This window comes from Heloderma suspectum, chromosome 4 (assembly GCF_057233095.1).
Source record: "Heloderma suspectum isolate Gila_16-S chromosome 4, 16-S_ref, whole genome shotgun sequence".
NCBI classification, from domain to species: Eukaryota; Metazoa; Chordata; class Lepidosauria; order Squamata; family Helodermatidae; genus Heloderma; species Heloderma suspectum.
This window is the reverse complement of record NC_139461.1, coordinates 265689203-265716978: the sequence shown is the minus strand read 5'-3', so window position 1 is coordinate 265716978 and position 27776 is coordinate 265689203. Positions and strand designations below refer to the sequence as shown.

The window sequence follows — 27776 nt, the reverse complement described above, 5'->3', positions numbered from 1 at the left end:
AGTCTTGAGCCCTATATTTGGTTTTTCTGGCTTATTTTAGATGAATACCTTGTGGGTTCTATGGAAAGTAGGTTCTTATTTTCTTTTCTTTTTTGAGGTGGAGGAGCACAAAGCTGCCAGATTGTTGTAGTCAGTGCAGACCAATGTGTTCTGCTGATGCATAGAGAGGCAGCTGGTGGTAAATGCTCTTTCTGATGCTGGTTTGTTCATTTTCCAAATAGAATGGGCGGCTGGGCACCTCCTTCTCAAGAAACAGTTTTCTTGTCTTTGTTCCAGGGGGTGAAATCACTTCCCACTATGACTTGGGTGCTAAGGCAGGGGGCGTGATGTATTAAAGCTTGCAACTGACGAGGAGCAAGGCATAATTATTTGTCTCATCAAAGCTTTAGTGCATTATAGCATAGACTTTGGCAGTGCTGCTGCTCGGTGCTGGTGACTCTGAATAAATTAGCACTTGTTGTCATGATCTGAGTAATGCAGAGGAGGAATTGTGTGTACCAGCGGTCAGAAAGCAGGGGCTGCCCTAACTGCATGGCTGTGCCATTTCCACAGAGATACTGATAATTACTCATTAATACATTGGCACTTGTATGACACTAGGAGCTCCTTCTGCCTTGAAGTCATAAAGGTGAATGGCAGATGTGTGTCAGCACTTCTCATTTCTGGAACAAGGAAGACTCTCCCCCCCCATTTCAAGCTGAGCTTTAAGGCTGTGTATTTGCTTTGTAGTCTCTGAGGTGTGGCTTGTAGCTTCCTCTCCAGAATCTGTGACAGAATTTTGAGTTTTAATTAGGTTGTTGATCTTGAGGGGCCACACTGCTATGTTAACAGCAGAAAATCATTGTTATTAAACATTTCAATTGTTTTCTTAACCCATTCTCTGATGACCCCTCTTTTCCTCTGTGCGCTCCATAGTTTGCATTCTGCTCTGCATGGTTACAGGTCTTTCTGAACCTAGGGAATGTTGTACCTTAATGACTCTACTTTAAATTAAGCAGTAGTATGTCTCTTGCTGGTTTCTCCTATTCCCTGTTTTTGTAGTTTAAGGAGTGAGTTGTAATTATCCTCCTTGTTGAGACTCTGACCTGGTTGGTACATAACACTAAGCCACTTGTATTCTTTGTTTTTGGTTCATTTTTGATGATTTGCAGAATTTTAAAAAGGTAACTATTTACATTATAGTTAGTTGTATTCAGTGAAATAGAATTGTTTAATATCTAATTATGTGTGTATTTAAATGTTTAACACCCAATTGTATATACAGTTCTATATTTTTGGAGTTACTTGGCTATGAAAGTACTGTTATGATTAGTCTCTTTGTTTTGGTTGGGAAATAGTATTTCTGCAAGATTACTTGAAGCATATGGCTTTCTGAAAAAGAAGTGGAAATATGTTGTTTCCTTTTTCTGATGCTGCTTGTGTCACTGAATTGTTTTTTCACTGAGCTGATGGGTATGGAGTTGTTTAATAGGGCATGTCAGTATGACATACTGAAGTGGCTTGGGTGGCCATTCATTTAGCTTTTGCTTACTGGTTGCTTGTCTGTCTTTCTTTACCTGCCACAATGCATTGAGGAGCGATTGCAGAATAGTAGTGGACCACTCAATCTGTATACAGCTTTCAGCATGGGGGAGAGGGAATCTACCTTGCTCCCATGCTTATGTTTCTGGGCTGCTGCACTGAAATTATAATGTGTGAAGCTCCTGGAAACCCTCAGGTTCTGCCTTTGTACTGATATGTGTCCTTAAACATCCTCCAATTGTAATTTTTTACTGACTTAAGTACAAATTGGTTATATGGATATGCTTTGGCTCATGCAAGTGGCTGTGCTCTTGAGTATCCATTCTGGCACCATGGAATGATAAGCCCTCAGTTTTGAGGCAGTGCTGGGGAGGCATGCATTGTGTGGTTTAATTTTGCTATTGCTTAGCTGGCTGCACCATTGTTGGGAGACTAAAGAACATGGGTTTGCTGAAGAATTCAAAGTGGTCTGGATGCAAAATGATCTGAGCTATTCTTTCCCTCCTTTCTTGCTGTACAACTGAGTCCATCTGCTCTTTCCATTACTACTGATATCATCCTATGCTATTGTTCTTCCTTCAGAAAAAGTGATAGCTCAGATGAGAAGTACCCATCAGGCTAGCATTGTCTTCTTGTCTGTCTCCATGTGGACTCTTCTGTACTGGAGAACATTGGACACAACATACCAGCTGCTGTTGCCCTTCCCATTATTGAAAAGCTCTCTCATACAGAAAATTATTATCTCATAGAAAATTATGCTACAGCTTATTAACAGACTGAAGTATTTTCTAGAGTTTGCACTCTTTTCAGGTGAGGGTGGAGAGAAAATTCATACTGAGTTCTGAAGGTACGTTTGCACAGCACCTGTACAAAGGAATAGTGTAGTGTAGGAGCCACTGAGGGCCACACTAGATGAGATGCCATTAATGTTATTAGCAGCTGTGAACCCCCTGGTCTGGACTGGGGCTCAAGCTTGGGAGTAGGGGAGCTTTAATCATTTGCCCCCTGTTGTAGTCCCAATCTGGACCTAATATTTGCATCGGAATAAAAGCTCCCATTCACACCGGTGGAAGCTTCTCTTCCAATGCAAATAGCAGATGTGGCTGACTGATCTAGATTGGGACCACACTGTGGGACAAAGAGTTAACCCCCACCCCATCCCCAATTTTGGGGTCTCAACTCTGGATTACACCCCTTTGTGCCTCTTTCTCCTTTTAAAAAGCCATTCATGCAATTAGCAATTGCATGAGTGGTGTTTCATCTAGTTTGGCTTTGATGGAGCCCAAATTAATAGCTTCATTGATGCCAATGGCACTTCTGGATTTCAGATCACAGAGTTAGCAGTTTATACATTTGCTATCATTCCATCTAATAGTTATATAGGTTATTTTTTAAAAGGAATAATATTCCTAGCAATTTATATGGAACATGTAACATCCCATTCAGAAGATTAAATTGTTGGTATTTTGAAGGTATGTAATGTATATATAAAACAGAAATTCCGATACAGAGTTAATAGATGACATTTTGCAGAAGCTGAATATATCTAAAATTGCAAATGTGGATAGAGAAATGTTAAATGCATCATTCTCTTTAGAAGTTACAGTAAGTGGTAGATGACCTGATGACTGTAAAAAACTTTTATTTCATAGTTATTAGTACCATTGACTGAGCTACTGTACTGCTGTGAATGTTCTATTTTAATTAATAGATGGGATGAAGCTAATTTGTAATTCATAAAAAGACAAAAATCCCACACTAACATCATCATATAGACCAATTTCCTTATTTAATCAGGATGATAAAAATACTAGATAAAGTATTATATGCTAGAAGATTAAAACTATTTTGAATTATATCAATGATGATCAAACCAGGGTCATTATTTGTGGGAGAATATTAACGGATAATACTAGAAGGTTGATGCATTTATTAAATCAATGTGATAATCAATCTATGCAGGTGTTCACATGTTTTGATGTAGAAAAAGCATTTGATTGAGTTGAGAGGAAATTTCTGTTCGGAGTACTGAAGGAATTTGGAATGAGTCATATTGGTACAAAATATAAAAGCAATATGAAAAGTCAGTAACATAATTAGTAATTAATGGATGTAGATCTAACTTATCTTCAGTAAGAAACCAGACAGAATTGCCCACTTTCATTATTACTGTTTGCTATATTTATTGAATTCTTAGCAATAATGATTAGCTCTAATAAAATAATTTTTGGTATGATAATAGAATGATATAAATATGAAATGGTTTTATATGTGAATGACATACCTTTAACTTTAGCTAACCTATGCCATCACGTGTTTAGATGTATGGATCTATTTGGCAAAATTTCTGGCTACAAAATAGATGTTATAAAATTAATCTTATGTATATCAATTTGGACAAAAATGAAGCAACAAACAGAACAGATATATATGTTGATCAGAAAAGGAATATATCTTGATCATAACATCAGGAATTGGTTTTTGTCTGACTTTCCAACATTAATAGCTATGATTAAAAGATTTAAATGCATGGGAGCTATTATGCATATCATGGTTAGGATTAGAAGAATTTCAGTTTTAAAGATGAATGTGAACCAAAGATTGCTATATATAATAGAAAATGTTAATATATTAATATTAAATGAAGAACTTGAGCTGGCACAGTGTTAATGGATTTTATATGGAAAGAAAAAAAGCCAAGGGTAGCAATGGCAATGATATAAAAACCCTATGATGGTGGAGATTTTATGACTACTGTGTTGTTTGCCTGAAATTGTTAGTTAAATGGCTTCGTGCAGGGGTCTCCAACCTTTCTGAGCTTGTTGGTAGATTTGGATTTTTGAGGAAGTATATAGTCATCATCACAAAATGGCTACCATGTGTTATTGACAGTCACAAAATTTACTGCTGCAACAAAATATCAACCTTATGGAAAGATAAACTGTCGGGGCTAGAAGATGACAACAAACAAACACCTTTGAACCCACAGTTTTCTGCTCCAACAAATTACCTATTTCACAGAAGGAGAAGCCAGTTTTCCAAAGTCACCTCTAAATAAATTCTTCTAAATTATTTCCCCCAAATATATTTCCATCCAAATAGTAAGATTACTCCCAAATCATATTCCCCCAAATTCACAGTCACACCGCCAACATTCACTCATATTCTTGATCATTCTTTCTCAGGATCACTATCCCCCCAACACACACTGGCTTTTTTGTAAGTGTCTGGATCATTCCTAAATATTTTCTCTGCCTTGCACACATGTGTGTACACACACATGCACACCATGCATCCATCACATTCCTCCCTATCCTGGTTTCCCCCCTGTGATAGCTCCGGATTGGCTTTCTCAAACCTTTCCCAGCCCTCTCCCCCACTCACCTCGTTGCCTTTCCTAACTGCCTTTCCCCCAGGTTGTTCCCCACTGCCCTTCCCATTCCCCCAAGCTTACCAATCAGATTTTTTCTTTCATTTCAGTTTAGGCAGGCCAGCTGGAAAGCAGCTGTGGTCCAGCCTCCAACTGCCCTGCCCTGCTTACTTCCTTTCCTTTCTGGGGAATGCTTTGTGCACTTGTCACTGAAAATTGAAAGAAGTATAGTGTTATAAGATTTAAGGACATCATAAAGGATGGAGTATGCTTGAATATAGTAGGAACAGTTGAAAAATAAATAAATAACCCATCGTTGTTGTTGTTGTTGTTGTTCAGTCGTTAAGTCATGTCCGACTCTTCGTGACCCCATGGACCATAGCACGCCAGGCCTTCCTGTCCTCCGCTCTCTCCCGGAGTGTGCTCAAGTTCATATACATTGCATCGGTGATGCTGTCTAGCCATCTCATCCTCTGCCGTCCCCTTCTCCTTTTGCCTTCAGTCTTTCCCAGCATCAGGGTCTTTTCCAGAGAGTTTTCTCTTCGCATTAGGTGGCCAAAATATTTGAGCTTCAGCTTCAGTATCTGTCCTTCCAATGAGCAGTCAGGGTTGATTTCCTTTAGGATGGACTGATCTGACCTCCTTGCAGTCCAGGGGACTCGTAAGAGTCTTCTCCAGCACCACAAAGCATCAATTCTTCGGCGCTCAGCCTTCCGTATAGTCCAGCTCTCACAGCCATACATTGCTACTGGGAAAACAATAGCTTTGATTAGATGGACCTTTGTCGGCAAGGTGATGTCTCTGCTTCTTACTATGCTGTCTAGGTTTGCCATAGCTTTCCTCCCAAGGAGCAAGTGTCTTTTAATTTCATGGCTACAGACACCGTCTGCGGTGATCTTGGAGCCCAAGAAAGTAAAATCTGTCACTGCTTCCATTTCTTCCCCTTCTATATGCCAGGAAGTGATGAGGACAGGTGGCATGATCTTCGTTTTTTTAATGTTGAGTTTCAAACCAGCTTTTGCACTCTCCACTTTCACCCTCAACAAGAGGCTCTTTAGATACTCTTTGCTTTCTGCCATTAGGGTGGTATTGTCTGCGTCTTTGAGGTTGTTGATAATTCTCCCGGCAATCTTAATTCTGACCTGTGATTCATCCAACCCGGCGTTTCTCATGATGTACTCTGCATATAAATTAAATAAGCAGGGTGACAATATGCAGCCTTGTCGTACTCCTTTCCCAATTTTGAACCAGTCGGTTGTTCCATGTCCTGTTCTTACTGTTGCTTCTTGTCCCTCGTACAGGTTTCTCAGGAGACAGGTAAGGTGGTCTGGTACTCCCATCTCTTTCAGAATTTGCCACAGTTTGTTGTGATCCACACAATCAAAGGCTTTAGCGTAGTCAATGAAGCAGAAATAGACGTTTTTCTGGAATTCTCTTGCTTTCTCCATGATGCAGTGAATGTTGGCGATTTGATCTCTAGTTCCTCTACCTCTTCGAAACCCAGCCTGTACTTCCGGTAATTCTCGGTTCACATGCTGCTGAAGCCTAGCTTGTAGGATTTTGAGCATAACCTTACTGGCATGTGAAATGAGCGCAATTGTACGGTAGTTTGAACACTCTTTGGCATTGCCCTTCTTTGGAATTGGAATGTAAACTGACCTTTTCCAGTCTTGTGGCCACTGTTGAGTGTTCCAAATTTGTTGGCATATTGAGTGCAGCACTTGAACAGCATCATCTTTTAGGATTTTAAATAGCTCAGCTAGAATATTGTCATCTCCGCTAGCTTTGTTGTTAGTAATGCTTCCTAAGGCCCACTTGACTTCACTCTCTAGGATATCCGGCTCAAGTTCAGTGACAGCACCATCATGGCTATCAGGGACATTAAGATCTTTCCTGTATAGTTCTTCTGTGTATTCTTCCCACCTCTTCTTAATCTCATCTACTTCTGTTAGGTCCCTGCCTTCTTTGTCCGTCATGCCCGTCTTTGCACAAAACGTTCCCTTGAGATCTCCGATTTTCTTGAAAAGATCTCTAGTCTTTCCCATTTTATCGTTTTCCTCGATTTCTTTGCATTGTTCATTTAAGAAGGCCTTCTTGTCTCTCCTTACTATTTGCTGGAACTCTGCACTCAGTTCGATATATCTTCCCCTTTCTCCCTTGCTTTTTGCTTGCCTTCTTTCCTCAGCTACTTGTAAAGCCTCCTCAGACAGCCACTTTGCTTACTTGCATTTCTTTTTCTTTGGGATGGATTTCGTTGCTGCCTCCTGCACAATGTTACGGACCTCCGTCCATAGTTCCTCAGGGACTCTATCAAGTCTAATCCCTTAAATCTATTTCTCACCTCCACTGTATATTCATAAGTGATATGATTTAGGTCATACCTGAATGGTTTAGTGGTTTTCCCTACATTCTTCCATTTAAGCCTAAATTTTGCGATAAGAAGCTCATGATCTGAGCCACAGTCAGTTCCAGCTCTTTTTTTTACTGACTGTATAGAGCTTCTCCATCTTTGGCTGCAAAGGACATAATCAATCTGATTTCGATATTGACCATCTGGTGATGTCCATGTGTAGAGTCGCCTCTTGTGCTGTTGGAAAAGAGCGTTTGCTATGATCAGTGTGTTCTCTTGGCAAAACTCTATTAGCATTTGACCTGCTTCATTTTGTACACCAAGGCCATGCTTGCCTGTTATCCCGGTGATTTCTTGACTTCCTACTTTAGCATTCCAATCCCCTATGATAAAAAGGACATTTTTTTTGGTATTAGTTCTAGAAGGTGTTGTAGGTCTTCATAGAACCGCTCAGCCTCAACTTCTTTGGCCTCAGTGGTTGGGGCATAGACTTGAATTACTGTGATGTTGAATGGTTTGCCTTGGATTCGTACTGAGATCATTCTATCGTTTTTAAGATTGTACCCCAGTACTGCTTTTCCCACCCTTTTGTTGACTATGAGTGCTATTCCATTTCTTCTAAGGGATTCTTGCCCACAGTAGTAGAATTAAATTTGCCCATGCCTGTCCATTTTAGTTTGCTGATTCCCAAGATGTCGATGTTCAAATTTGCCATCTCATGTTTGACCAGCTCCAGCTTACCTTGATTCATTGATCTGACATTCCAGGTTCCTAAACAATATTGTTCTTTACAGCATCGGATTTTCTTTTCACCACCAGACACATCCACAGTTGAGTGTCCTTTCGGCTTTGGCCCAGCCGTTTCCCTCTATCTGGCGCTACTTGGAAATTCCCTCTGCTCTTCCCCAGTAGTATATTGGACACCTTCCGACCTGAGGGGCTCATCTTCCAGCATCATCTCTTTTAGCCTTGTGATACGTTCCATGGGGTTTTCTTGGCAAGAATACTGGAGTGGGTTGCCATTTCCTTCTCCAGTGGACCACATTTTGTCAGAACTCTCCACCATGACCTGTCCGTCTCGGGTGGCCCTGCACGGCATAGCTTATGGCTTCACTGAGTTACGCAAGCCCCTTCGCCACAACAAGGCAGTGATCCATGAAGGGGAAACCCATCCCTACATTGGTATCAATATTTAAAACTATCAAGTTATATAACAAAAAGTAGAAATGCAGGAATTACGAACAGCAAAAGATAAATTGTCCTGCTCTGTTGTCCCTTGAGGCTCACAGAGAAGCTGTTAGCAAGATCAAGGCAGGAAGAAAGTAGGAACTTGGATAGCTCCAAGTGGATCCTGCTGGCTAGAACTCTTGCCTACTTGGACAATAGGCGAATATTGTCTCAGCAGATGGCTAAAACCAACTGAAACCTTATGTAAGCTGACAAGACCAGGATGTGGTCAGCTCTGCCCTTCCTGGAGAAGCTGACTGAATTGTTAAAGGGTCTTGATTTTGTAGCCTGAGGCTTCTGCAAGGCGGGGGAGGTGGCTGCCAGGGGGTCAACCTCTGAGCCAGAGGAAGATGGCAGGGCTTGGGAGGGCCTGAATAAGGCACTGACCTATGCCTGAGGAAGTAGCCTGTGCCTTGTCCTCATCCTCTCCTGCACACTGGAAGGCCTAAGGGCTGGGGGTCATGACAATAATCCTGCTATATTATGCAACAAGACATATGGTAATGGACTGAAAAGTAAATGGGATTGATCAGTCAGTATCTGATGAGATTTAGTAATTTATACTGACTAGAGGTCCAGTACTATCTCCTTGTCTTGATGTTAAGGAAAATAATTACAAAATAGTATATCGTTGATATCTGATGCCATCACAATTACATGACATCTGTAGAACTCAAATGTCTTGGAGATGTGTGCAAAGCGATGCTAATTGTCGATGTCTGCAACGCGTTTTGGAGATGTCTGTAAAGTGGTGATATTTTTGATCATATTTTGTGGACATGTCATAAGAACATAAGAAGAGCCATGCTGGATCAGATCAAGGGTCCATCTAGTCCAGCATTCTTTATTGTTGGCCTTGAGTTTGTTAGCGATATGCTCTTCAAAATGCTTTTTTGCATCTCTTATTGTCTGCTTGCGTCGCCTTTGTGCAATCTTGTGTGCCCTTTTGTTTTCCTCACTTGGGCAAGACTTCCATTTTCTGAAGGAAGCTGTCTTTTCTCTAATAGTTCCCTTAATACTGCTCGTTAACCATGCTGGCGACCTCTTGGACTTGGTGCTATCTTTCCTAACCTGTGGTATGCATTTTAGTTGGGCTTCTATTATTGTGGTTTTGAGTAATCCCCAAGCATTTGAAGTGATTTAATCCTTTTGACTCCCCCTTTTAGCTTCTGTTTCACCAGTTCCCTCATTTTAGAGGAGTTTCCTCTTTTGAAGTCAGTTGTGACTGTGTTAGACTTCCTGGGAAATTTTCCATTTAAATATATATTACATCTGATAGCACTGTGATCACTATTCAGTTGGTTCAACAACGTTTACATCTCGTACTAGGTCCTGGGCGGCGCTATTTAGGATTAAATCCAAGGTCACCTCCCCTCTGGTCGGTTCCATGACCAACTGTTCTAGGGCATAATCATTTAGGGCATGTAGAAATTTAACCTCTTTCTTGTGGCTGGAACATGTATTTATCCAATTAATGTGAGGGTAATTGAAGTCGCCCATTATTATAACACTTCCTTGTTTGGAGGCCTCCCTGATTTTGTTTTCCATCTCAAGGTCACTCTGAGCATTCTGGTCTGGGGGATGATAGCATGTTCCTAGCACTAAATTAGTTTTGGAGCCTGGTATTGTCACCCACAGAGCTTCTGTGGAAGAGCCTATCCCTTTTAGGTGTTCTAGTCTGCTTGACACTATGCCCTCTTTGATGTACAGGGCAACACCTCCCCCAGTATGCCCTTCCCTGTCCTTCCTATAGAGTTGATATCCAGAGATGACCATATTCCACTGGTTCTCTCCGTTCCACTGGGTTTCTGTAATGCTCGCTATATCCAGGTGTTCCTTTAAAATCAAGCACTCCAACTCTCCCATTTTGGCATGGAGGCTTCTAGCATTTGCATAGAAACACCTGTATGTGGTATCCTTCCCCAGATGCCTCCGGCATATGCAACTTTTGCTATGGGATATTGGCCCCTTTGATTGGCTATTATGTTCTACCATGTGCTCTTGGCCTATTTCCTCCCCTTCTACATTAGGGCAATCAAAAACATTTTCATCTTCATCCCTTTGGGATGATTTAACCCAAATCGGATGCTTCCCAGCTCCTGTTGGCTTTCCCCCAGGTTTAGTTTAAAAGCTGCTCTGCCACCCTTTTTATGTTTAGCGCCAGCAGTCTGGTTCCACTTTAGTTCAAGTGGAGCCTGTCCCTCTTGTACAGGCCTGGCTTGTCCCAAAACATTCCCCAGTGCCTAACAAATCTGAATCCCTCCTCCCAGCACCACCATCTCATTCACACATTGAGACTACTCAGCTTCGCCTGTCGGACTGGCCCTGCATGTGGAACAGGTAGCATTTCCGAGAAAGCCACTTTGGTGGTCCTGGATTTCAACCTCCTACCTAGCAACCTAAATTTGGCTTCTAGGACCTCACGACTACATTTCCCCACATTGTTGGTACCCACATGGACCACGACCACTGACTCCACCCCAGCACTATCTACTAGGCTATCTAGATGGCACGTGATATCGGCAACCTTCGTACCAGGCAGGCAATTCACCATGCGGTCTACACGCCCATCACAAACCCAGCTGCCTATGTGTCTAATGATCAAGTATCCCACTACCACAAGCCCTCCTCCCCCCAGAGTCACATCCTCATTGCAAAAATATATTTGTTCGCCTTCTGAGGAATGGATCCCTTCTAAGGGATAATTTCCCTCATCCTCAGAATGACACCCTCCTTCCCCAAGACCTGCATTCTCCATGACAGCAGAGGAGCTGTCACCCTGGGAGTGGGACACAGCTAACAGGTCCCTGAAGGTCTCATCCACCAACCTCTCTGCCTCTCTTAGCTTCTCCAGGTCAGCAACCTTGGCTCAAGGGAACGCACTTGTTCCCTGAGAGTCAGGAGCTCATTACACTGAGCACACACCCACGACTTCCATCCCGCAGGTAGATAGTCGTACATGTGGCACTCAGTGCAATACACTGGCCCCCTCCCCAGTGCTGGCTTTCTACCTCTGTAACTGTTTCTGGAAAACTTAGTTGTTTACTACAAGAAGGTAGGGAAAATATTTATAATTATTTATTTACAATTACTTACTGTGAGTATGGAGTAAGGAGGGGAGAGTTCACTGCTCTGGCTTCCTTGCTCTGTTGCTTAACTCACTTGTTTGCTGACGCTTTGTCACTGGGGCTGAGACGCTTCGTCACTGGAGCTCCTCACGCTCAGAGAGCATGTCCAATGATAATCATGTCTTGGGGAAAAATTAAATATGTAATAATTTTAATGCTGGGGTACAGTTCTCTAAATCCAAAAGTAATGTTCAGTTATTTAAGAGATGGTATGAACTGAACTTTATAAACTAACTTGGAATTCATTAACAATGGACAGAATTCTCATATTCCCATAATGGCAAGACAGTGAAACACCTTCCGTAAAACAGTGGATGACTAAAATATGGCATGATTAATCATTATAGTTCATTTAGGCTGCAATCTTATGCACATTTACGTGGGAGTAAGCCCCACTGAACTCAATGAGGTTTACATCTGAGTAGACATGCATAGCATTGCCTTGTGAGATTACTGCAATTGTAATGAAAGAGAACAATAGATGGCTGCTATTATGTTTTGAATTTATTTAGCAATTTTATAAAGTATTAAAATATATGGCAATGGTTGATATTATGAAGATGATGGTCCAAAATTAATTGTTAACACAGTTGTTCCTCTGTATTATTTTAAATGGTATTGGCTTGATTAGTTTCATATTATATATTTATGAATATAAATCTATAGTGAAATGTACTATGTTATAGTAATAGAAAAGTGTTAAAATAATAATGAGAGGAGCCATTTATGCCAATAGATAGGTTCTTCCCTTTATAGGTCTGGGTGGATGCCTAGATGATCAATTAGGCCTGCCTAAGTCTATTTGTTTCTTTTCACAGCTCTTTTATACTTTCATGCAAGCTGTGAAGTACAGAGCAGACAATCAGAAGAAAATCTTGGGTTTCTGTTTTCATGGTAGATCATAATCTCTTATTGAGCACTTTCATTAATACTTTTCATTGCTGGATTGTTGACATAAGTGCTTAAGTGAAGAATGGCATTGGGTATGCTGTGCCAATTGAAAGTATTATATAGGATCTCCAAATGCGGTCGCAACCTTATAGCCTTGTGTTACAGCTATTCTAAGCGTTGTTCTTGGATAAAAGCTTATTCTGGGGAACCTGGCAAGCTTGTGAGAACCTTTTTGTGTAGCATATTGGAGTTGAGGGAAATGCCTGATAATTGATTCTACTCCAGTTGCTCACACAGCTAGAAATAATTGATAATTGATTCTGCTTCAGTTGCTCACACAGCTAGAAAGCAGACCACATGCACTTGGACATGCTAGATCAGCCTCCCAAACCTGGTACCCTCCAGATGTTTTGGACTTCAGCTCCCATCAAACAGCATAGCCAATGGTCAGGAATGCTGGGAATTTTAGTTCAAAACATCTAGAAGGCACCTGATTGGGGAAGACTGTGCTAGATCCACTACAAGTCATCTGACATTGTCATGACTTTCTCTTCTTTCATCCTCAGTGTGTTCCAACTCATAATGTGCTAGAATGTCAATTTCTCCAGTGTTGAACAGCAAGAGAGGAAACCACTTATGGAAATGTGTGCGCGTGTGTGTTATTTTCACCAGCACCTTTGAAACTGTTGAGTTTATGGCACTTCATAAGTGCTCTGTTCTTGTCCTTTGGTGTTGGAGCTTTACATAAAGCAAAAGGCCTGCTGTGTCCTAAGTACCCAAAAATGCAAGCTGGCTCTGGTTGCTATTCCAGGACAGCATGACAAGTCTTGAGGTTTGCATTCTTGGTCTGTTATGCTCCTAATTCCACATTCTGAATGTGGGATTCATACGAAGATAATAAAATGAAGTCAGCTTCTTGATTTTCATCTCTTGGTGGTTACAAGATGTGTAGCTCATAACTGAAATGCCTATAAGGTCATTAGAGAAATGCTCTGAATGTTGTGTATGCTTGGACCACTTTATCCAAGTTGGTAAGGCTGAAAATACTTTTGGCAGTACCCATAACTGTGTAGTTTTTTGTCACAGATATTGCCTATAGTCTGATAAGTGAAAAAGCCCATCTGCATTGTGCCAAATTTCATAATATTGCACCACAAATTGCAACACCATCCTCTTAGATGGAGGGTTCATGCATGGAGATTACAGGAAGGGCCATCATATAGTGCTCAGTCTTTGTGAGGATGCCACTTTAAGCTACTGTTAATGTGTGGCTCACTCAGTTAATGAGTGGCTCACTTGGCCGAGAATGAAACAGGAGGTATTGCTCATGTAAATATGCCTGTTAATTCTAAAGAATTTTGATTGCTTGCAACTAATTATCAGGGGCCCATCTACACGGAGACGGTTTCCAACATGATTCACTTAAAACCACATTTTCATAAATTCGTATTTGCTCATGGCACATGCAGCCAATTAAAGTGGCATATACAAAAGAAAAGAAAAGTCTGCCTTTTGCATGGCAGACTGCATGAGAAATGGCATTAGTTCGGGCATATGTGGGCAGAGTCTCACAGCATCAATAAGCTTCCTAAAGAAAACCTCAGCTCCAAGCTGAGTAAGTCCAGTGGAAATCATGTTTAGCGGGCTGTTTTCAGGGCAGAAGTATCAAGCGAGAAGGATCTTGGAATTGTTGTCGATCACAAGCTGAATATGAGCCAACAATGTGATGTGGCTGCAAAAAAGGCAAATGCCATTTGGGGCTGCATTCATAGAAGCATAGCTTCCAAATCCCGGGAAGTACTAGTTCCCCTCTACTCAGCACTGGTTAGGCCTCATCTGGAGTACTGTGTCCAGTTCTGGGCACCACACTTTAAGAAGGATGCAGACAAACTGGAGAGGATTCAGAGGAGGGCAACAAAGATGATCAGGGGACTGGAAACAAAGCCCTATGAAGAGAGACTGAAAGAACTGGGCATGTTTAGCCTTGAGAAGAGAAGACTGAGGGGAGATATGATAGCGCTGTTCAAGTACTTGAAAGGTTGTCACAGAGAGGAAGGCCAGGATCTCTTCTTGATCATCCCAGAGTGCAGGACATGGAATAATGGGCTCAAGTGACAGGAAGCCAGATTCCGGCTGAACATCAGGAGAAACTTCCTGACTGTTAGAGCAATACGACAATGGCACAAATTCCCTAGGGAGGTGGTGGGCTCTCCCACACTGGAGGCGTTCAAGACGAGGCTGGACAGCCATCTGTCGGGGATGCTCTGACTTGGATTCCTGCATTGAGCAGGGGGTTGGACTCGATGGCCTTGTAGGCCCCTTCCAACCCTACTATTCTGTGATTCTAAGTAGAAATTTCAAAAGAACAAAAGTCATCCCAAAGGCATGTGCTAACTTCAAGGCTCATTTGGGGTGGGGGGAAGCACGTTAAAGTCATTAACATTATACAAAGGTGCGCTCCTCTGGGGAAAAAGCCACCCCTCTCTCAGCTCGGTGCTGAGTAAATGCCGTGGAAGTCAACCCAAAGCAACATGCTGACTTCAAGGCAAGCAGTCTGAGGGAGTGCAGCCCTGAGTTCTCCTCTGGCTTGTGAGAAGGGAGATGGTTCTATATCCACCCCTCTTCTCCAAAGGCCCCCCCCTCACCTCCACACCTTTGTAGCTGTGAAGGGATGAAACCTTTGAAAGCATGGCCACCTTTTAAAGTCATTAAACTTATGTGAAGGTCTGCGCCTCTGGAAAAATCACAGATTTAAAACAACAGGCTTCCCCACCCCTCTCTCAGCTCCATGCTGAGTAAGTGCAGTGGAAGTCAATGGGAATTACTTCTGAATATATATGTTTAGCAGGCTGTTTTCAGAGCAGAAGTGGAGATTTCAAAAGAACAAAAGTCATCCCATAGCAACCTGCTGATTTTAAGGCTCATTTGGGGAAAAACAAAGCACGAACATGCACAGGTCCTTTCCTCTGGATATGATGCAACTTTTCCCTCCTCTAATCAGTGCCTCACCTCCCAGCTGGCGCCAAAGGTAGGAGCACTAGTTGAGGTCACAGACTCCCAAATTGCTCTGAAGCCAACGTGATGGGGAAATCCGTCACAAAATGTCTTTGCAAAAATGCAGGTTTTACAGCATGAAAACATGCAGTTGCTGCAGGGAGGGGGGAATGTCAGGTGCCACGATAATCTGTGAGGCGCAGTAGCACCAGAGTAAATACCCTGTGTAAATGGGTCCCAGGAAAGACTAGGCAGGCTTTCCCTAAAGCAAGATGAATTCTACGAGAAGTATGGTGCCTTTTTAATGATTTGGTTTAATAGGGATGCAGTTGAAAATTAGGTTATGATTTTGCCCCAGAGGGCAAAAGAGTGAAACCAGAGTTGACTTAAGGCTTTTTAAAAGTTCAGTGTACTTGAAAATATAGCTTAAAACTTAAGCAGGAAAACAGTAAATGCCCTTCAACTTTTAAAACAAAAAACATGCCACACAGGAAATATTAAGATATACATGATTTGTAGAAAAGAGTAAATGCAAAAGAACATCACATGCAGAAGTAAAAGGTGAAATATGTAATCATTATAGAGAAAATACAATTGTAACCATGTGACATTTTCCATGCAAAGATTACACCAGGCAAAGTAAACTACAGTTTAACTTTTGCTAAGACCTATCAAAAAGCAACATTAGAAAACTATATTAGAGCATCAGATGAAAATGCTATGGCATACAAAAGCTTTGGTAGTTTGAATAGTTAGCTCCACAAATTCCCACCAGTCCAGATTAGTTAAATACAATGCTTAAAGCTTCCAGCTATATAGCAGTGTAGTCCAAACCTTCAGGGAAAACAGGGGGGGGGAGAAAAATATAGCAAAAATATACTATCTCAAGCAGAGACCTGAGGAACAAGCTCCTCTGAACCCAGAGGAAGACTAGAGGAGACCTCTCCCAGGGTCATAGAATCATAGAATAGTGGGGTTGGAAGAGGCTTATAAGACCATCGAATCCAACCCCCTGCTCAATGCAGGAATCCATGTACGGTGTAGGACTCAACAAAGTCCAGATTGGAAAATTAATCCAGGTAGGAAGTGGAGAAAATATTTTAAAATGGAAAAGAGTAGTGAATAAAATAAAATAGTGAGGAAAAACTGAACCAAGTTGCTCAGGAGCTAGGCATCTAGCCTGAAAAGGTTAGCTCAGAAAAGAATGCCAGCAGCATCCTAAAAACTGAATGAAGGACATGGTCAAAATAAGAATTTTTCCTTCAAAATAAGACCTTCAAAATAAGAAGGCAAACATGCAAACTATGGCCCAAATGGCCTCAAGCAAGCAAAAATCTGTTAGCAAAAACTGAAGCTATACAAAAATAAGAAATTCAATAAAACAAATGAAAGAAGTCCCTCTGCAGTCACTTTTTGATCCACTGACTCCCTTAAACTTTCCCGCCTTCTGATTGGCCTTTTTTCTTTTCCATTGCTAACTAGAAATTTGGTTCTGGCCTGGGGAATGACATGTTGGGTGTGCAGAAACCTGCAAATACAATTTTCCATTGTTTTAGGCAGCTGATGTTATCCTAGGTTTTATCAGGATACAGGGGAACACTCTGGACTCATGGAACTGCTAGTCACAGGAAGCAACAAATCTTGGTGGTCCATTGTTCCATGGGCTTGACCACAGCTTTGTCAGAATAACTGTCTGCATGTCAGACTCCAGGCAGCAAAAACTTTCTACCCTCAAGAAAAGACAGGCCTGCTTGTGAACCAAAGTTTTACTCCCATTCTATTCCATGGCTCCCTTATAGGCCCTCTGTCTCCAACATCTGAACCCCCTCCCCAAGGGACCTGAGTAACAGCAGTTGTTTCTACTTCCTTTTTGGGTAGAGCACTTAAAAACTAACCAGTGTTATTTGGCCACTCCTTTGGAAAACATGGTGGCCAAACAGACTGAAATGCTGTCTTCCATTCCACACCTCTTTAGTGAGTGAGAAGGCAGAGTCCATGCTGCTTCTGAGGTCTGGCTATTACCCCCCACTGAGCAATTAACTTAGAAGTGGAAGGCTGATCCACGACTGGTGAAACTGTTATGAATGTCTATGTTGCAGCTATACATCCTGCCCACTTTCCTTCCTTAGTCTAGTCTTTAGGATGGGTGGAAAGAAATGAGTGCAAATCTGCTTGCCTCTTTGGCGCATGTATATCGGTGCTGGACTGTCTGCTAGAGTCCTGGGCTTGTGAGCAAGTTGGCTTCTGACAAAGCTCTAGAAACTGCCAATATTCAGGCATTCAGATGAATCAGGTGAGGCTATGCAAGTCCTGGATCAGTGCCTAGACTCAGTGATGGGCTGTATGAGGGCCAATAAACTGAAGCTGAATCCTGCAAGACGGAAGACCTGTGGGTGAGCAGTTCCTGAGTCTGGGAGATAGGCTGATTGCCTGTTCTTGGTGGAGCTGCACTCCCTTTGAAAGATCAGGTTGATCATCTGGGGGTACTCCTAGATCCACCACTGTTGCTGGAGTCCCAAGTGGCCATGGTGGCTTGGAGTGCCTTTTACCAACTTTGAGTGGTTCACCAGCTACAGCCTTCTCCTGGACAGGGATAGCTTGGCCGCAGTGGTATAAGCACTAGTAACATCAAGGTTTTAGTTTTTGTGAACCGCCCAGAGAGCTTCGGCTATTGGGCGGTATAGAAATAAATAAATAAATAAATAAATAAATAAATAAATCAAGACTGGATTACTGCAGTGTGCTCTATGTGGAGCTGCCCTCAAGGCTGGTCTGGCAGCTGGAGCTAGTAGTGCGGAATGCAGCAGCTTGGCTGTTGTATGCTGAAAAGGGGCAGCTTATGACAACTCCTTTGCTGAGGGAACTGCACTGGCTGCCTATTTGTTACTGGGCCAGATTTAAGGTTTTGCTATTAGTGTATAAAGCCCTAAACAACTTGGGACCAGGACACTTGGGAGACCACCTTCTCCCTTATCAATTTGCCTGGTCACTGAGGTCATCAGATGGGATGCTTCTGGTGCTTCCACAAGGACCTGTTGCCTGACTGGAGTCCACCCAAAGAAGAGCCTTCTGTGTGGTGGCTCCCTTTCTGTGGAACTCCCTGTCTCTGGATGTCAGGCAGGCACCAACCTTGTGTTGTTTTTGGCACCTGCTGAAAACATCTTTATTTCAAGAAGCCTTCCTTGATTGACCAGCTGTGGTTTTTATTGATATTCAGTGTTTTATTAATATGGTCTTTTACTTTTATCTTTTATTGTTCACCGCTCCAGAATGTGTTTAGATGTGGAGTGTGTAAATATTGTAAATAAATAAAACAACATCATGTGTACATTCCCAAATTTGTGATTTGTTTCTTTTGTTTTTCATATTTATATCTTGCGTTAGCATATGGCCTGCTGGGCAGCTGACTGCACAATAGACACTTGGAGAACACTGTTCCATATAAGTAGCTGTGGTTCCTCTGCTTGATAACACATATTGCCCCTTTCCTAGCCAATGTTTTCTGTACTTCAACAGAAATGTTAGTCATTGTAGCCTGGTGACCTTGGTCCTCACAGGAATGCTGTGGTGTGATGCTACGATGTCAAATATTCTATATTTTGGGACTGACCAGAAGAACTTGAGTTGAGTAGGGTGTTCTTGCAGTTCTAGCATTCAGTAGCATCTCCTTCGGTACAGCTGGGCTTTTGAAGCTATATTTACATACTATTTAATTGCAGGCTGGTTTTCTCGTGAATGTGTATTATTGTCTTCTGCTGGTGGCATCTGATATCCTCTTTTCAGGCAAAATGATACTGAAGAGCCTTTTTCCAGAAATGCTTGGCATATATCTTCATGTGTTAGTAGCAAAACTGCTTCAGTGACTTTTACAGTGTGGTAAATTTTCCCCTTGAGTGTAGTTTTCATCAGATTTATGGCTAGATTGTCATTGTAACTGTGTGTGTGTGTGTGTGTGTAGACTTTAACAGACAACTAATTCCTGACTTGATGACTGACTTGTTTGGTGCTAAAGCAGTTCATTGATCTCTTGTAGCAATGCTTGAGTAAGGAATTATTAAATCAAAGTTAGAAATGTCATAAATCTGCCTAATTCACATGCACATACAGATATAAATGGGTGTGCTTTGCCCTCCCCCCGAAGTGGACCTGAAGCATCTTAAATGCCCTGAACAACTAAGACAAGGATATCTAAAAGCCTGCTACCATATATAATCATCCAGAGAAGCCCCTGTTGTGTATTGTGCTAATATATGTGGCCCAGCTGGCAGAAATTCACAGTAGGGCTTTCTGAGTTGCTCTACCTAGCTTCTGGGTTGCCTTAGCCTATGTGTTCAGAAAGACAGAAAGACTAACAACAGAGTATTCAATAAAGATACTTAAGCTAAATGTTTCAGCTTCCAACCTCATCAGTAGCTGTGCTGTTAAAATATATAGATTGTGGCCATTATCTGAGCATGCAAGAAATCCAATAACAGAGATTAGCAAACAGGAATAACTGATACAAAAATAAACTAATATTCTGCTATAGTAATATAGTGGAGTAATGCTAACTTGAGATGACACTTAATTTGAGACTTAACATTATAAAAGTGACAAAGCAAAATGAACTGTGGGAAAAGTAACCTTAAGCAAGATTAAACTTTTGAACTGAGGGGAAATGGTTCATGGCATCTATTTCTATGGATAGAAATATCATATCTAAATTAAGGGTGGCAATAGGGAATAGATGGTAAACAAACTAATAGAAACCTGTGGTTCAGAATTCTCTGTAAAAGCACCCTCCCCTTATGAATTACCCCATGGCTCAAAGACTATATACTGTTCTAAGTTCTTGAGAGAGAGAGAAATTTGCAAAGCAGTAGGTAGAAACCATTCTAATGTGTAATATGTTCTTTCCCAACAGATCCTGGATCCAGAATGAAAGATGAGTCTTTGGCAAAAGCATAACCTTGCTTGGAGAGTGACCAGTCTGTTCCAGTGCTACTGTAGACTTCATATGCCATTGGGTGATCTGCCGAAGCTGACATTTTAGTAACAATATCAAGAAAAGTCGAATGTTTCACATCGTTCCTAATACCGCTGAATCTCTCAAGACAGCAAGGGTGTGTGTGTGCTGAAAGGAGACCATGTATTTTTTTTGAACAACATAAGAGTTCTATGCCATGGCTGGTGCTCATCATGGGAGGGATCTAAGGAATATTTGTCAAAGGTGCTTGCAATGACCCTCACAGGATCACACTGTCAGTTCAATTCAGAGACCTTGCTGGTCTCAATTACTTTATGTATTTGATGTTAATAATGCTGTGATGCTCTTTTCTAAGTCTAATGTAAGCTTCAGCTGTTTGCAGAGGGAAATGGAGGGTTTACGGACCTTACCAAGCAGCCTGCATTTGACAGTTGCCACAACCTGCAGTGGTCTACAATAACCATGTGACCTAAGCTTTCTGTTTGTACAACCTTAAGAGGCATCCTGAGGAGGAATTCCCTGCCAACTCCTGAGCTTTCTGCAACACAGGGCATTTGCCAAGTATTGCCATGATGTGTGAAGTAATGCCTACCATCAGTGAGAGTGACCCTTTGGGGTCACAGCCAGGCTCTGATTCTGATGCCAACTTTGAACAGCTGATGGTGAACATGCTCGATGAGAGAGACAAGCTACTAGAGACGCTTCGGGAAACACGTGAGACTTTGTCTGTGACTCAGGGCCGGCTACAGGAGACCTTGCATGAGCGAGACCAGTTGCAGAGGCAACTGAACTCTGCTCTACCTCAGGTAAGAATATAAATATGCAGGCTTTTTGGCAGCTAAAGGATATGAGGGCAACAACAGCAGGAATAGTCATGGACCAGGTGTTGGTATGGTGGGATTTAAGTTGGAGGAAATAGCGTTCTTACTCCCTAACCCAAGGTAATAAGACATCAAGCTGCTGTGGCTGAGGTCACCTTGGCATAGATTTAATGGAGAATGCACTGTCTCTTACTTGTCACCAAGAGCGCCTGATGGGGATGTAGTGTTGTCACCTATTCTAATTTGTTTCTAAATTAGTGTTGACTTTTTCAGGAAGAATAACTTCTCACCCCCTATATTGGAGGATGATTACCTGTGTCTAGAAACCTTGAGATGTACACAATAAGCAGAATTGCTTATTTTTAAAACCTCTGAATAGGACTCTTAATTTTTGAAATGGAGGAATAATCCAAACTTTAAATGGTCTCTTGATAGTAATGCTGTTTCCCAAATGTTATCTGTCCAGGTATTCCCTTCCAAATGTGCACTGTAGATGGGAACAGAGGTACCTTTTAAACATTACAGGAGTACTATGGGAAGTGATTTTTTGTGGGTTTATCCCATGGCACTCCTGTAACTCTTGAAACGCCTCAAGCCACATTGGCAGAAGCAATTGTTTGGGTCTTTCTCAAAGAATCAGGGTACCTTGATTTTCTGAGAGAAACCAATGCAAATGGGTATGCCCATTTTGTTATAGGCTTTTAAATATCACAGAAGTTTTGTAGGATGAATCTTCAGATAATCACCTCCTATGGTTTAATGTCTAAAGGACACAAAAGTGTGGGTGTGTATGATTTAGATGTCTTGTATCTAGGGCAATACCAGCAAGTAAGCAACTTAATTGCTTTTACAGAAGAGCTTTTTTGCCAGAATCTATGCCAGGTAGCTTTTAGAGAGCTGAATTTGAAATGCTGTCAGTATGAAGCCACAAATACATGGTCTGGTCTGCCATTACAGGTTACCTTTTCTTTGTTAAGCAGAACAAGCTAAACTAGTTAAACTAATAGGAGGCAGACAATACTTATTACTGGAATATGTTGTTAATAACTACATAACTAAAGCTTGCAGGTCTAATGATTGCCTTTTACTAAATAGGGCTTTCACTTCCTGTGCTTCTCTTGATCTCTGCCTCAGTGGAACAACGTCATAAAACAAAGAACTTTTGGAATTTTAAAATGAAGAGTAATTGATAAATATGTTAGGGGGGAAAACTGCCTTTAGAGAGTAATCCTATGGCCCCTAGACAGCATCTTAGAGTCCAATAGGATGCTGCAGATTTTCTCCTTTGAGGCTGGAGACAAAGCACTGACCTTGGAGGAGGAGATCCATTTGTGGTTCTCCCCCCCCCACCCCCTACCCAGTTTGTCAAGGTTCCCGTTATGACCTGGACCCCCTGAGCAATGCCTTTAGGATCTCTTGCCTCCTTAAGAGTCCCACCTTCCTTCTTTAAAACTTCCCCTTCCCAGTAACGTGGGGTTTAGGCTGTAGATTTGGGGTGACTGACACTCTAAACACAGGGTTTAATCATAACAGTTTTACTAGTATATTTAAAGCAAACAAATTACAACTAAAGATATTTACACAATAGAGCTGAGTGATACAAAAGGCCTTAAAAGAAAATAAAAGTTGCAAAATGCAAGTTCCTTTACCCTAGCTGTCCTTAGACTCCTTTAGGCTGCTTCTTCCTGCTCTGGTCTTCTGACTGTGCTCTTGCTTCAGGCTCTGGCTGTCTCTGCGCTTACTAGTACCCTTGCTCTCTTTATATACCCTCCTCCCTCAAAACCAAAAGCACTGCGTCAACCCTGATGAAACATAAGAGAAGAAATGAAACTGACACTTAACCGGAGCAATGAAACTATTCCTTTCAGGGTTACCCTCTCCAAAATGAAAACTCCAGGCCTCTAAGCATGACCTTTTCCCCCTTTGCCTCTGTAGGCCTCAAACCTTCACACAGCTACTGCAGAAAGGTGCTCAGCAGCTTCTCTCCTGAGGTCTGAGCTCTGACCTCAGGAGGAGGACAGAGAAGGAGGGATCATGTGGTGGGTAGGGTGAGCAAAGGACTGCTGTGGATCTGCCAGATTCACAAGCCTCTCCACTCCCACCCCCAGCAAGTTAGTTGAATTAGACAGGCTCAGAGGCCCACCGAACTCTAAATGCTCTTTAGGAGGACTGGTAGAGGAAACGGCCTCTGTTGTTCCTCCCGCCCCACCAAGTTCTTGCCAGCAGGGCTTAGGATAGATGGAGGTCCCATTAGTGTCTAACCAGTAGGATTATGTTCTTCATTAATGTTACCAGCTTTGCATCCTCATTCTTTGTACTGAGAGTCTCCCAAAATACAGAGCTCATCTTAAAGAGGTGCTATCATTATCTTTATTCAGTGTCCTTTCCTTTCCATATAGATGTATTCAAAATATTTTTATACCAGCCTCCAATTTCCAAGGAGGTTTATAACAGGCATTTTCTATTTGCAGTATAAGATATTCAAAAGTTCAAAATCATCATGGAATCTGGTGTTTAAAAGCACAAGGTGATGGGGATCTTCCCCATTTGTTTTCCTGTACTACCTTATCAGGGCAACTTAACGCATTTCTGAAAATGAGGAGTATTCGTAACTGTTGGTTAATCGCTGTGCAAAAATTCCTCTTGTTATGTTGTCTGTTGTTGAGGGCATTCATGTTAATTGTGCAAGTTAGTAAATTTTATGTTGAGGTCAGTTATGTGATAGCCTGTGCCTTCATTCCTCTAATAAAGACTTAACTGACAAGATTCCTCATTATCATCTCCTGACAGTTCAGCTCCGCCAGTTTGTAGGAATATTAATATGTGCCACACAGTAGGGCCTGGCTACCAAGTCTGGTTTACATGTAGCCCCCATTAATGACCTTCCAGAAGCTGGTGAAAACCTTCCTTTTAGGAAGGCATTTAATATATAATGTTAACATGCTGTTTTAATCTCTGGGTTTTCTTGAATACTTTAAATATTTGACTGCTGTTGTACTTTTGTCTTCTGCTGGTTTTGTGTTTTAATGTTTAGTGCTTTTTTGTTTTAAATTGTAAGGATGTTTTAAATTGTTATATTTATATTTTGTTAGCCTCCTTGAGCTCCCAGGAGGAAAGGTGGGGTTATAATTGTTTTAAAAGAAATAAAATAGACTCATCCAACAGCTAGCTAAAGATGACAGAATGTGCTATTTATTAGCTTTCTTCCAAACTCTTCAATGAGTCATATTTAGCAACCTTTTTCAAAGTGTTCTCTGATACTAAGTTCTTAATTCACTTATAGACATCATGGTTTGATCTTCAGAAGCACAATCATTTGCTCTTCCCACTGATTATAACTGGTGCTGGCCATACTTGAAAACCATGCCCAAGGAGTTTAATACTGTGATCCTAGAACTGATGACTGCTTTATGCAGTTTTCCTACTGTGATAAATTGTTATGTGGGGGGAAAATATACTCCATAATGTATGAGTGTGTTTTCTGCTGCAGATACATTGGCCATTCAGCCTGTATGTGCAGCCTGTACATGTAGCAATTGCCTAATCCTTGTAACTACAGCAAATAGGGTTCTTGTAGTCCGAGTTCCACACTCCTCTATTGGGACACTACATTATGAGCTTTTTGTGATTCTGCTCCATGATACCTCTTCTAGTCCCCAAGGGAACAGACTGTTGCTTGTCTGGTTTGTTTTGTTTAAGGGGAAATATTGTTGCATGTGTATATAGATAGTCAGTTACAACTGAGATGCCTGTATCTGTTTGGGGAAAGGCTAAACAATCTCCTGTTGGGTTGTGCTTTGGGAATTCATCTCACATTTGCTGCCTACAACACATTGCTTGGGAACTTCTGCATTCTAGATAGGTTTTTCAGGTATCACTGCTCTGACTTGAGTACCTCTCAGTGACCTTCAGTAACTTCGACCATAGAATCTTGCTGGGCTGTCTGGCACAGTGCCCTAGACATCCAGTTCTGATCTGGCTGGAACATAGTGCTGGAAGACTGACAGTTGGTTCTATGGGAATTATCTTGCAGGATGCCATGGAGTCCAGTCTTGTCTCCCCTGCAGTTTTAACAACTACATGAAACTTCTGGATGGGAACGTAAAGGAAATTATGGTGAGGTGTCATCTGACCCAGATGTGGCAGTGGATTCTCTGAACAGATGTCTGAAGTTGATACTGGGCTAGATAAGGGAGAATAAACTTTAATCCAGATGGGATGGAGCTGATGATGATGAGTGAGCCAGTCACCCTAGGAGTAGGTGGATTGACTGTTCTGGAGGGAGTCACAGTGCTGAAGGAGCAGATTTGCAGTTTAGGAGTACTCAGTACAACTTGCCCAGCTGATCACTTGCTGGCGAAAAACTAGCCATTGTTAGACATGCAGTAGTAACTACACCAAATGCATCTATCTATTATAACTGCAGGAATCTCCAAGCAGGATTCGAAATCCTCAAGAATCACAGGCATGGGTCACAAATGGCTGGAACTGAGCCCCTGACTGTGATTGCTGTGGAGATTACCTCCTCCAAATGCTCTGGCAGGCTGTTCTGTGAAGCTTCTGAGGGGAGCAGAAAATCTAGAGTCTTGAGGAATTGGCCTGCTACCATATGAAGAATGAGAAACTGAGTTTTGTCCTATGTCTCTTTCTTGTAGCCGTTTACTAGAACCAGAGACAGTCTAGGTGGCCCAGGGTAGAATCCAAGGAAAATAACTGTTTAGTCATAATTGTTCACCTTTTTAATCATACAGAGTTATTGTAAAAAAGAATTCTAACAACCATTAGTATGCTTACAGCAGAGTGCCTCTGTAGCTCTTTTAATTTTGAGTTGCCCCTCATTTGTGCTCTTAAGTTGCACGCAAGTTAAGCTATGTGAGTTGGCGTGGCAGTGTGCTGCTGTGCTTACTCCTGACTAAAGTTTCCTGTGGTTGATGCAGCAGTGTGTTGCTTGATGGATGGGAACAATGTGTATATACATATAATGAAGGTTATTGCAGGATGGCTGGTAACACATTAATGACGGATACTACCTTTTGTTTGAGAGCCAAGTGTCAAGTTATGAACTAGCATATAATCCTGTAGGATATGAAGAATGTACCAGGTATTTGCAGTTTGTTCAGGCACAGAGCACACGCAAACAACTGCTATGAATATAGAGGGTGTTTTTTTGCTTAGCATAAATATGTAAACCCATAAAAGATTATGGTTTCTTTGTCCTAATAAACTTATTCTATAGAAATTTATAACGGATAGTTTACAAATGCATGTATCCTTACACAAACACTGTGCTATTATAAGGTGATTACTGTCATGAAAATCCCTGATGATGAAGGTTCTGGTACATTGTTATGGAGTGGTAGTGCCTGCAGGTGGTGCTCGAATCTCGGGTAGACGCATAGCTGGTGCCTGTCTGCCTGATGTAAAGTTCCCATTATGCTTGCACTTTCTCCACCTCTTCCTCCCCACCCCTACCCATTCAGCTGGAATCTCAGCTGTTCATTTGCAGTGCAGTAAGAAGTACTTTATCATGCCTTTGTCCATTTAACTCCTCCCAAAGTGTTCCATCCCTGACAGATAATGGATAAAGAGCCTTTTGCTGATTTTATGCTAATCCACCCACAGCACTGCTAGTGCTTACAAACAGGGTTTATGGGCCAGTTTTAGCTCATCAAGGCAATGGTGATAGTGTAGTGGGTGGCTTCCTTAGGACGCTATAAGAGGAAGGAATGTTCTTGGGCTACACAGAGCCCTTAGGCTGGTGGCAGATGCCCTGTGGATTTCCTGTAAACCATTGATATTAAGAGATATTCAGCCCAAGGCTGTATAGATAAAGGAAGCATTCAGTTGTGCTAGGAAAGACCAACAAGCCCTCTTGTTATATCGTGCTTCCTTCCCCCATCACTCCATAATGATGAGCACATGCTTTCCATGTGCAACGTTCAGTCCCTAGCATCTTCAGCTGGTTAGGGGAGGCCTCTGCTTGAGGCTTTGGAGAGCTGCTGCCAGTCACAACAGAAAATGTCCAGGCCAGATGATCTATGTGTCATGATGGCATAAAATATACCCATCACCGGAATTCTTCAGCATCCTAGGAGTCTGCAAAATCAAGAGGAAACAAGGTTATGTTGCTTGTAGTGGGCCTCCTGTCTCTCTAACACTCTAAGGGCAAAGTCCTATGCATGTTTAGACAGAGAAAAGGCCTACAACTCCCAGCATTCCCCAGCCAGCCATGGTAAAGTTAGAAGCACCTAACTTGGTGTACTGACAACTGAGTGGGGGTTGTGTTATTCATCCCACTGAAAGACTGGTCTCTCTCTACACAGGGCCATAGCCTTTCCCTCTTCAACCACCCTGTTAGCTTTTGATAGGAATCCAGGCACAATAAAATGGGGGACGTTCATCCTACTGTAGATCAACTAGGATGAACATCTCTCATTTTATTGAAAGAAGAGGTTATGAAAACTCTGCAGCACTGGTTAGAAGTGGGAAGGGGCTTCTTCATATATCA

At 41.9% G+C, this 27776-nt stretch overlaps 1 protein-coding gene across 2 annotated transcripts in view; it reads left to right on the top strand.

Moving 5' to 3' along the window:
* PPFIA4 (PPFI scaffold protein A4) overlaps positions 1 to 27776 on the top strand; it is a 167555-nt gene that overhangs the window by 56011 nt on the left and 83768 nt on the right. For both annotated transcript variants that reach the window (XM_084853671.1, XM_084853672.1), the window contains exon 2: positions 20385 to 21253. In XM_084853671.1, the coding sequence (XP_084709797.1) occupies positions 21017 to 21253 (237 nt within the window). In that variant the 5' untranslated portion in view covers positions 20385 to 21016. The remainder of the gene's footprint in view (positions 1 to 20384; positions 21254 to 27776) is intronic.